Genomic DNA, 10,031 nt, shown 5'->3' with positions numbered 1-10,031 from the left:
AGCGGGGTTGTGACGGGGAAACGGCACAGTGTGCGCGTCTCATGGGGATGCGATATCATATCCTCCCTTCCAGGAGCACTTTGGCTGCTTTCATATATATATGTAGATAGATGAGATCCATCATCAATGGGTTCTTGGGACAATTTTTAAACCCGTGTGAACATAATTGTTCGAATAGGCCACTCGATAATTCCCTCCAAGATTACTTCTTAAACACCGTCCTCCTGTCTTCAACTATGACTGTCTGGGAATCAATACTCGGGATTACGGGCTTCAAAAAGTCGTACAACTTTATCCTTTTCTTCATCTTTGCCGGAGGCCTGTTTGGCTTCACCCTCGCACGCCTGCAATACCTCGACATCACCGGACGTTATGCCAGCGGCACCGCTCCTGGTGAATGGTTCCACCAACACACTGGCTTCAGAAAGGTCGGCATCACCCTTCATCTAGGCACCATCCTTCCCTGTGCAATCCTCTTGATCTTCCAATTCATCCCCTCAATCCGACACCGAGCGACCCTCTTTCACCGCATCAACGGATATATCATCATCACTCTATTCCTCATCTCCAACGCTGGCGCCTTGATGATCGCCCGCCACGCTTTCGGCGGCGGGCACGATGTGCAACTAGCCATCGGCCTACTCGTGCTCATCAGCACCGCCAGCGTCGGCATGGCCTACTACAACATCCGCTGTCTGCAGATCGAACAGCACCGCGCCTGGATGCTGCGCGCCATGTTCTATATGGGAAGCATCGTGACCATCCGCCCTTTGCAGGAAATCACCTCCAGAATCATCAACAAGCTGGGCACGTACTACGCCGTCTGGTCGTGCGAGAAGATCGATTTCACTTGGAAGTTCTACAAGATCCCGGTCTCCTATCTAGTGGCGTACCCCATGTGTGCACCGCCGTCCAATGGCTCATCGCTGCCGCCTGGCTACGATCCGGTCGCTACCGTCAAGGCGGATGATAACGGCGTTGAGCCCGCGCAGATCGGTGCAAATCTTACCATGTCCTTCGGGCTTGCGCTGTGGCTTGCAATGTTTATGCATATCGTGGGTGTGGAGATATACCTGCAACTGACGCCACGGGAGAGCCAGCGACTGCGAATGGTGAGCTACGAGCGGCAGAAGGAGGCGGGGTATGCGAACCCTGGAAGCGCTGGGCTTGTTGTGCAGAAGTTTGGGGATGCGGAGCCCTGGGCTCCTTCAGTTGAAGCTGGTCAGCCTATTTAGGAAACATGCTAACAATTGAAATAAGGGAAATGAACCGAGATAGATTCACTTATATCCTCACATTTCAGGTAGCGGTTTTCATTGTTATTAGTGGCCATGTGTATTAAAATATTTGCCCAGTTTACTTTTTTAAAGTCTTCTTGTACTTTCTTTTTAAGTATTACATATTTCATTCATATCTGATATTTCATTAACGCTACTTTGGAACAAGAAACACCTTTTTTGTTTACAATCCAGATTTCCGTTCTGCCTTCATGAATTCTTAACTCCTAAGCTAACCGTTGGTACGCCTCAGAGTTTTGTTGGTCATGTATCTTGGGCATGTTAATTGGTACCCGATAATGTGATGGGAGTCAAACACAACTGTGGATGCTAAAAGAATACAGCGCATATTCAATTAAGAGTAATGGCAAGAGGAGGAAAAGTCAAGAAACGAAATTACAGAGAGGAAACTGAGATGTTGTTTTGAAAGAAGCAACCATTAGACATCTGAACGACTAGGCCGTCAAGTCCGTATCCGGTCCCTCATGTTGCCTTAGTCCTCTGACACCTCACCTTCTTTTGCAGAAGTCTGCTCTGCCTTCATTTTCTTTTCCCAAATCTCTCGATAAGCTTCGAGCGCTCTAACGAATCCATCAAGCAACTCCGCATTTATAACCATGGTTGGGTCTTTCCATACCCCTCCAAGCTCTGAGAGCACCCCTTGTGACAATTCCCTGGAGGGTCCGCTTTTCTGCAACGCTAGCCGCATAGATACAGCATAATGGAAATGGAGGAATCGCCAGTTGGGCCTGAAATCGCATCCAGGTCTGAAAATGAGTCTCCGCCCATTCAGCTCGTCGAATGTCATCTCCACTTTCACCCGCAGGTTCAAAATATTCGGGTCGAGGACGACAAACTTGTATTCGCAAGGGTGAGCTTCGATTGCATCTGGGACGATTGCAACCTTGTAGTCCTCGAAAGCAGATTTGAGAGCGGTTTGCAAGAAAAGCCCATTCTCTGCCCCTTGGATATTGCCATCGAATGTGTCCCCGAAAATCGTCGCCAGCTTCTCTTGCCCAATTTGGCGCGGGAAAATTTGTGCTGCACTCACGTCTGCCTTCTTAGCCCAACCCGTGATAGGGGACCAGACTTCGCCACCAGCTTCCGCAAGCCCGTACGCCCTTTCCATATGCGCCAAAAACCTCTCCTCCTCTTCCAACGTTAATTCTCCCAACAACAACATAAAAAGTTCCGTGGCGTTATCGTCTGTTTCTCATGCTGCGGCCCCGCTCAGAATGAGCCTCTTGTTCGACGGATTTTTGATGGAGGTGCCACAGTTCCCTTCCAAGTCGTTCCCGCTCTGAGACGAACAAACCTTGCTCCAAGTAATAGTGCCTTATCAGGTCGGAGTAGGCTGGGTCATTCTCATTGGTGCTTTTGTATTTCCTTGACAATACGCGCCAATCCAATTGGCTCAGTGCGAGTTTGATGTTGACCTCCCGCAAGCGAAAAGTCAGACAGTCAAAGCTTCCATATGGGGCTTCGGAATAGACATCGACAGCTGCCCTGAGCTTACCGTCGAGCTCATCTCGAAGTGCCATTTCTTCGGTGTTGAAGTCGTCTGGACTCAGTTGTCCTTCTATGGAGGATTCTCGGGGGATATCCTCCATGATTGATGAGGGGGGTAGATTCGCTATCACAACAGTAACAGTGCAGGGAGGGAAATTATCAGAACTCAATTCTTGAGTAATAAAAAAAAAATTGAAATTTGATGGTAGAAGTTGAAAAGATAGAAGAGAAGGAGCTTGGAGTATAAACAGGTATATCAAGGAGAAAGAGGAAGGAGAAGGTAGAAAGGTGGAGAATCTCCAACCTGATCTTTCCACCGTTTGAGCATTGTGCTCAAATGAACACTTCGTGAATTCACTGACAATTTAGCTCTGAGAAGCATCAACACTGACCCAAGTTTGGTATCGTTTATCTTCCTTCCGTGTTGTGGAGTGGAGAGTTGACTCTGCTGACTGAGCAAAATAGGACAGAATTCCGCTCTCCTTCTACTTCACCTTGAATTCCATAGGATTATGACCCAGAGAACAACCCTGATGGTTTTTCATATTCATAACAATAGCCCACCTCTTCATATTACTTCTCTTTCTCTCACTGTGTTGGAAAATGGAATAGACGAGGTAGTCGCTTCCTCCCTGATCCCAATGCGGTCGGTGCCTTTGTCTGAGAATATATAAAATTCGATTCCAATCCAGACTGGAAAGATAATAAATAGAATGTGCAAATGTCCTGGGGCTAATCAGTGCCTTGTCAACATGTAACCTTGAACCGCTCAAGTTCACAATGGATATCTTGTATGAAAGAAGTGGGCCTGCTTGGCTCCACTGCCATCAGAAGAAACCTGGGGAATGCAAAATATCCTCGAAAGAAGGACGGGTTTGTCCTTCAAATCAACACCCATTCCAAATCCAAAGTCTGGTTATCTGCATATACATATAAATCAACATCCTCTCAATACCCAACACTCATCTGTCAGGAAATCTTCAGATGCCTAACAAGTATCGCAATTATTCATTGTACATATGCGAATGAGCAATGATTAAATGGGGATGGCCTCATTGACTTTTCCATTCCACTCCACCGGAGTCCCGAGCAACCTGTGGACATCAAGAAAGGCCTAGGTTAATTCAAAAGCCTATTCAATGCACCAAACTCCAGGTAAAGAGCAGTAAATTCACATTAGGGGAAGGGATTACGCACTTCGATCCTCTCTTTGTAGCCCAGCACCCGCAAAAGATCGACGCTGGCCACAACACGATCTGTATTTCAGCAATAGAAGGCATTTTAAAACATGTGGTTAGATACGTGTTTGCGTGTGTCGTTAAAAATAACAAAACCATTCCATTCCATTGAAATGCCCTTCTTCTGGGTGCCAAACAATGGGGTGCTTTTGCTGGGTTAGATGGTATTTGCACGCACAGCACTTAGGACAGTCGTGAGAAAACCTATTTGTTTTTTTTTAAAAAATAAATAAATAAAAGTGTTAAAAATACTGATGGAGAAACACACAAATATGTCCTCCCCCCTCAAAAATACAGTATTTGATATAAATTCTTTGCTAATCATAGCAATTGAAGCGGCGGGGGACATCCATACCTAAAGTGGGACCAACAACTTTGCAGCGACACGGATTCTGGTCTGTTCCGCACTGGAAGCATAACGGAAATGGGATCCAAAACATTGTGGGAGGATCGGGGCAGGGTGATAAAGTATCAGGACTCTCCGGTTGTTCAATAAATATTTCATCTATATCGTCGTGAGTGCGCTCTCAAGAGACCATTTCCCTCCTAGTTTGAAACATCATATGGGACGCAAGCAAGCCAGAGACGGTAATTCTCCCCATATATACTCGTACCCAACGATTCCAACAACCTGGGAATGAATGGTCAGTATGACGTTGACGATTGGGAACCCGAAGCTTAAACTGCTTGGAACCCCCGTCTCACTATGATTTTGATGGCAAACATCTGGGGCGAAATCTGGTTTTCTCTAGGCGTTAGTTAAAGAACTTAGTGGTCTGATTGGCCATGCAGAAGATCTCCAGGCTACCAGGGCTACAAATCGAACTACGAGCTCACATATTGAGCACTTCCTAGTATATCTTTTTACTGTAGAGTAATGACATAAAGGGGATGAAAAAATTACAAATCACAGAAATTGGGAAAGAAAGACGTCCACTTTCGAACGGGTAACTATAAACTACGAGTAGCGAAATTTCCATCTGGCCGATCATGTCCCTTGAAACTTGAGAGCGAATCTAATACACATGTCTGAGCGTGTAGTCATTGAGGGCAGTTCACACTTCGTTATCTCGCCTATACAAAACACGGCCTCGCTCTATGCCGCATCCTTCTTTTCTCCACCAGCAGCCGCCTGCGGCCCCTCCTCATCCTCCTTTCGAATTCGTTCCCTCACCTCCATCAACGCCTTCCCAAGCAAATTCAACCCCCAATGCTTCCTTCTTGCGCCAGCATTTTTCGCCCCAAATCCTACACCCCATATCCGATCTCGCGGACTAGCCTCTACAAGCTCCCTATCCCCCGTGGCCAAAAGCTCCTCCTTGAGCTGCGGGTTCTGAGTGAATTTCAGGTAATTGCCTTCAACGACGATCGCATAGCGATGGGTCTTCCACACTGCGTCGTCGAAGTTGGGTATTTGCCGGCCTAGGCTTCTTAGATCTCGAGGATGGGGTGATGGAGAGTCTCGCGCGAGAATCTCCTGGGTGATAGGATCGTCTGGCGCGAAGAGGAGGCCCTTGCGGTGCATCATGAATCTAGATAAATATTTTTATAAAAAAAAAGAGGGCCATGGTCAAATTTTGAATCTCTGTCTCTTCGAATCATATATATATATATATATGTTTGTGGTTTTGTCTCTGGGGGCTGTAATTTTCTCACTGTTCAGCATTGTCATATTTGACGATTTCAACGTCGCCATGAGCGTCAGCGGCATTCCTGGCCCAAGTAAAATCCGACGTATACCATTGGCCCAGGTAGCCATTCTCTGATTCTGGTTTCCAAAAGTACACTGGTTCAGAGTCCATGGGACCCATTGTCGAGGTGTTTCTGGTCGGGATAAAGTGCACCGAAGGGAAGAATTGATTGTCTATACCAATACAAGTGTTCGAGGATTTCAAATTCTGGCAAGAAGGCCTCCTCGTAAAGGTCAAGGTCCAGGTCAGTCAAGAAGAAAGCCTTTTTAATGACACAAATGGGATGACAGAAACATGAGATAGTTGGCGATTCTTAAGAACATGGGTCCCTGGTCGGGCTTGACTCATCCCTGCTTCCCCAGGTCTAGGCACCCGTCCGCCTCAGAATGCTTAAGTTGTAGCTACCAAACCCCATGTAACCACTAGTTATCGGGCTGAAGGTTCCCACAAGCTCAAGCGACAGACAAAATCTATAAAAACATACAATCTTGTGGAAGGTTTTACCACTACGCCAAAGGGATATCAATCCTTAAGGTAGCCACCTACTCCTCAAGACATAGTTATATTTGTATATGCATGGTTCACAAAATCTGCCTCTCTGTCAGTATCAAGCCCGGTAAAAATGTTCAAAGAAGATACTTGATTTGACTACCCGAGGCCCTGCGCATGATCATTTCTTTCATTTCTTGCGTTTTCGTGATTTGCTCAGTCACATTTACTGACTCATCGACGCGGGATAGTTCGATCTGTGGCTGTGTGATGTCAAATACCCCTGACACCCACAGTATCATGTTTCCACTACAGCGTAATCCTGGCTGCCGCAAGCCACTGCTATGACGTCGGGTGAGCAAGATTCGCGGGCTGCAGAAATATACAACAGGCGTTGACTAAAGCGTTTTCGGCGAGAGGAGCATTTTTATGTGTGCCTTTCCCGGCGTCGCATCGCCAGGTGGGAAACACAGAATGTTAACAATAGTCTGGACCAGGATCCCTTCAATCAATGATGTTTCACGCAAAATCCCCTAGCCGTATATCCACCTTTTGCGTCCACTAACAGACGAACCGTGCAAAAGTACGAAGGCTGAGAACGGATGTAGAATATGACTGGTTCACTGGCTGGGACCTTTCCTCATCAGTTAGCATTACCTTAGGCGGTGCTGGCTTTACCAGCCCAATAGCGCCCGACCTAGAAGGTTGAAGCAGGCTACTAAGAATTCCTGAGCAACACTTTGAAAGGAGCTGCGTGTTCATATTTATCAAGTTGGAAGTGCCACTTTTCGCTCGCTATTTTATTTTTCGTTGTTCTTCGCCTGTCTCCATCACCGCTCGCTCATTCCTCATAATCATTTAACACCCAAATTCCAACCACCTCACTCTTTCCTTTCTCTTTCATCAGTATTGTTCATTATCCACTCCCATCCAGACAAGTATCGCATTCATTCTACTCTCCCCGGGTCCCCGTCCTGCCCCGATATCAAATAACCTCAGTCAATCAAACCCCATTGTTTGATCTGGTTTCTCATCTTGATGTGATTTCTTGCATTTCTCCACATTTAATACCGCGCTGGCACGCGGCACCAGCGCGTGTCCATTGCTCATCATTTGATTATTGACTGAGCCTTCGGCCCTTCAGACCAGCGCCAACGTTAATAACACCCACGCGCACCAACAAATATCCAGTGAGCTAGCAAAATAAAATCAGAGGAAAGAAGAAGAAGAAGAAGAAGAAGAAGAAGAAGAAGAAGAAGAAGAAGAGAAAAGAATCTGAAGGGGTGGGGAAATAACAACCGGACAAGCCCAATGGAATCAAATCGACTAATCCCGCTCCTGATTCTGTTGTTCGTCGTTGCCATCCTAGCCGTCGTTGGCTTCGTGGCCTGGAACATCATGATGGCCGTCACGGCGCAGACGAAGAAGGAAATGGAAAAGAAAAACGTTTCGATGTCGCGGGATGGGATGACGGTTGGCGTCAGGGAGCTGAATGACGAGGAGTATAAGGATATTAGTCAGGGGTATGTATATCTTTTCTCCCGTTTGGCATCTTTTTTATTTTCTCCTCTTCCAGCTGGAGTTGTAAAAAGGGTGTATATACCTTTTTTTCAAAGTTGCACTTCCTCCTTTCCCCCTTTCACATAAAACAATGCATCAGTTCATCAACCTGCCGTCTGATCTTACTTAATTTAACTATACATATCACCTTTCTAACATTCTTTACTAGTGTCCTGGTCACCATCTGGAATTACAGTTCGTTCCCCGCCTACAAGAGACGCTGGTGGAATGGCGGCAGCGACGGCAGCAGCAGCTGAACTGGGTCAGAAAGAAAAGAAGAATGATGAATTATGGGGGGGAAATCGTTTGTAAAGTCGACCCCCTTCTTCTTTATATTGTTGTTTCTCATATTGGTATGCTGCAAGTGACTACGGTAACCAACATCACTATATTTTATATGTCAATGTGGATGTCATTCTTCTACTACACTTTTTTTTTTGGTATGACTGTTGTATATATATATATATATATATATATATAGCTAACATATCCTCACACAGTTGCCACAAATATGCTTGCCCCAGCCCTCCCCACCACTTTCCCCCTTTCGGCAATGTACTCGAGTTGTTTACCCCCTAAGTGTCAACCTGTACACCCCTACACGCGTCAATGACGATTATGATGCTGTAACTTCTTTGTGGAATTTCCAATATATGATATCCGTTTACTCTTTTTTTACCTTTCTTTTCTTTTTATTTTAACTTGTACTTTTCACATAGGCAGTGTTTATTTCGTAAACCCTTGACACTATTTGTCGGAACTAGATAAAGTCCGAATATTGACCCAAATACTGAATATCAAAAGAATAATTGAATTTCTTCTATTAACTCCAGTAATTACATGATATCTAGGCAGTATTTATAAGAAAGAAGATGCTTGAACATATGATAGGGACAGTGCTGATATCTTATCAGAACATCCATCCGGTTTCCGATATTGTCACAATAGAAGCTCCTTGCCAATGTAATCAGTAGAATCTGAGATATGATATATCACTTCTGACATACCCCCTTCAGCAGAATAACATCAGTAATGAAGCTGGATAAATTACCAGAATAGGAAAGAATGTAGAAGACATAGTGATTAATAGAATGAAACAGAATAGATAAAGGAGATATATGAGGATGTTGAATTCCTCCTGTCCAAGCTCGTTGAGTTTTTATACCTTATTTTGTTATTTTATTGACAAGATCAGTTATATCAACTAATCCTATCTGTTTGATAAATTCCCTCTGCTTCTGTTGTGATAATGGCTTGGTCAACCCGTCCGCTGGCATGCTGGTTGTAGGCGTCCATCGCACCGAGATATCGCCGGATTGTATCCGTTCTCGCAACCAGTTGCCGTAGATATCAACGTGGCGTAATTTGGTTGTGATGGAAGGATCTTCCTTAGTAAGGATGCCAACTGTTTGTCGATTGTCGCATTGAATTGAGATCTTGTGCCCTGGATCGAATCCCAGATGATCAAAGAATCGTTTCCACCAGATTGACTCTTTGCCTGCCTGTGATATAGCTAGTAGTTCAGCTTCGGTGGTGGAAGTTGTTATTATTCTCTGCCTCTTTGACTTCCAATCAACAGGTCCTTCAAAAAGTTTGAAGATGTAACCTTCTGTTGATCTTCTTTCTGAATTATCCGCGAAGGAGGCATCACTAGCTGCTTCAACCACATTCATTGATAAGCCATCGCTATCAGGTAACGTAATCAACCACTCAACGCCCGTCTACACTCAACGCCCGCTATTTTGCCACCACTACAATGAAATCTTTTCATTAATATCTCAACAACGCAATTAGATTTTAATATGATATATTATATGATGAAAATATATATAGAAAATTACATATAAAAATATATAGCTAATTCAAAAGATGTTTGTTGGGCTTAATAACTCGCCCGGAACGCGAAATCTTGGGTGGAGGCAGATTCAATGAGCAGGCAGCGGTCAAATCCGTAGGGGTTGCAATATCATCCGGACCCCCCGGCGGCGGACCCGCGGGCAACCTGGCAGAGCTCTGAAAACGCGATTTAGCCACTCTTTGCGAAATCGAGGGTCTGATTTCCCGATTAGGAAGGTGATTTTTGGACCCCCGAACCTGGACCCCCCACAACCGCGATTGCTGCCGCGCAGCAGCTCGTTCTTCCTTTTCCTTTTGCTCTTGGGCCTTCTTTGCATCCCTAAGCTCCCTGTCAATCTGCCGTTGAGCGGCTCTTGCGGGCTTATCCATCTCCTTTTGCTCCTTAGCTGCCTGGCGAGCTGCCTCCCGCT

The 10,031-nt window shown here is 45.4% G+C and overlaps 7 protein-coding genes across 7 annotated transcripts; 2 read left to right on the top strand and 5 right to left on the bottom strand.

The window, feature by feature from the left end:
- Nucleotides 1–236: 236 nt before the first annotated feature.
- HCAG_05483 (predicted protein) lies at nucleotides 237–1,268 on the top strand (the record flags this gene model as incomplete). Its single annotated transcript, XM_001539966.1, has 2 exons — nucleotides 237–1,221; nucleotides 1,261–1,268. The coding sequence occupies 2 exons, from the start codon at nucleotides 237–239 to the stop codon at nucleotides 1,266–1,268; spliced, it is 993 nt and encodes a 330-aa protein (XP_001540016.1).
- A 502-nt stretch (nucleotides 1,269–1,770) lies between these two features.
- Nucleotides 1,771–2,887, bottom strand: HCAG_05482 (predicted protein; the record flags this gene model as incomplete). The annotated part of the gene is made up of 2 exons (XM_001539965.1): nucleotides 1,771–2,483; nucleotides 2,593–2,887. 2 exons carry the CDS (start codon nucleotides 2,885–2,887, stop codon nucleotides 1,771–1,773), a joined length of 1,008 nt encoding a protein of 335 aa, XP_001540015.1.
- A 935-nt stretch (nucleotides 2,888–3,822) lies between these two features.
- HCAG_05481 (predicted protein) lies at nucleotides 3,823–4,464 on the bottom strand (the record flags this gene model as incomplete). Its single annotated transcript, XM_001539964.1, has 4 exons — nucleotides 3,823–3,880; nucleotides 3,984–4,042; nucleotides 4,203–4,228; nucleotides 4,380–4,464. The coding sequence occupies 4 exons, from the start codon at nucleotides 4,462–4,464 to the stop codon at nucleotides 3,823–3,825; spliced, it is 228 nt and encodes a 75-aa protein (XP_001540014.1).
- A 656-nt stretch (nucleotides 4,465–5,120) lies between these two features.
- Nucleotides 5,121–5,835, bottom strand: HCAG_05480 (predicted protein; the record flags this gene model as incomplete). Its single annotated transcript, XM_001539963.1, has 2 exons — nucleotides 5,121–5,556; nucleotides 5,681–5,835. The coding sequence occupies 2 exons, from the start codon at nucleotides 5,833–5,835 to the stop codon at nucleotides 5,121–5,123; spliced, it is 591 nt and encodes a 196-aa protein (XP_001540013.1).
- A 506-nt stretch (nucleotides 5,836–6,341) lies between these two features.
- HCAG_05479 (predicted protein) lies at nucleotides 6,342–6,966 on the bottom strand (the record flags this gene model as incomplete). The annotated part of the gene is made up of 3 exons (XM_001539962.1): nucleotides 6,342–6,546; nucleotides 6,779–6,819; nucleotides 6,862–6,966. 3 exons carry the CDS (start codon nucleotides 6,964–6,966, stop codon nucleotides 6,342–6,344), a joined length of 351 nt encoding a protein of 116 aa, XP_001540012.1.
- A 549-nt stretch (nucleotides 6,967–7,515) lies between these two features.
- HCAG_05478 (predicted protein) lies at nucleotides 7,516–8,021 on the top strand (the record flags this gene model as incomplete). The annotated part of the gene is made up of 2 exons (XM_001539961.1): nucleotides 7,516–7,727; nucleotides 7,934–8,021. 2 exons carry the CDS (start codon nucleotides 7,516–7,518, stop codon nucleotides 8,019–8,021), a joined length of 300 nt encoding a protein of 99 aa, XP_001540011.1.
- A 909-nt stretch (nucleotides 8,022–8,930) lies between these two features.
- HCAG_05477 (predicted protein) lies at nucleotides 8,931–9,990 on the bottom strand (the record flags this gene model as incomplete). Its single annotated transcript, XM_001539960.1, has 3 exons — nucleotides 8,931–9,450; nucleotides 9,741–9,766; nucleotides 9,859–9,990. The coding sequence occupies 3 exons, from the start codon at nucleotides 9,988–9,990 to the stop codon at nucleotides 8,931–8,933; spliced, it is 678 nt and encodes a 225-aa protein (XP_001540010.1).
- Between the last annotated feature and the right edge of the window lie 41 nt (nucleotides 9,991–10,031).

The sequence above is a fragment of the Histoplasma capsulatum genome, genomic scaffold (assembly GCF_000149585.1).
Source record: "Histoplasma capsulatum NAm1 scaffold_5 genomic scaffold, whole genome shotgun sequence".
Taxonomy (NCBI): Eukaryota; Fungi; Ascomycota; class Eurotiomycetes; order Onygenales; family Ajellomycetaceae; genus Histoplasma; species Histoplasma mississippiense.
The sequence above is the reverse complement of the archived record's forward strand: the minus strand, read 5'-3'. Positions and strand labels throughout refer to the sequence as shown.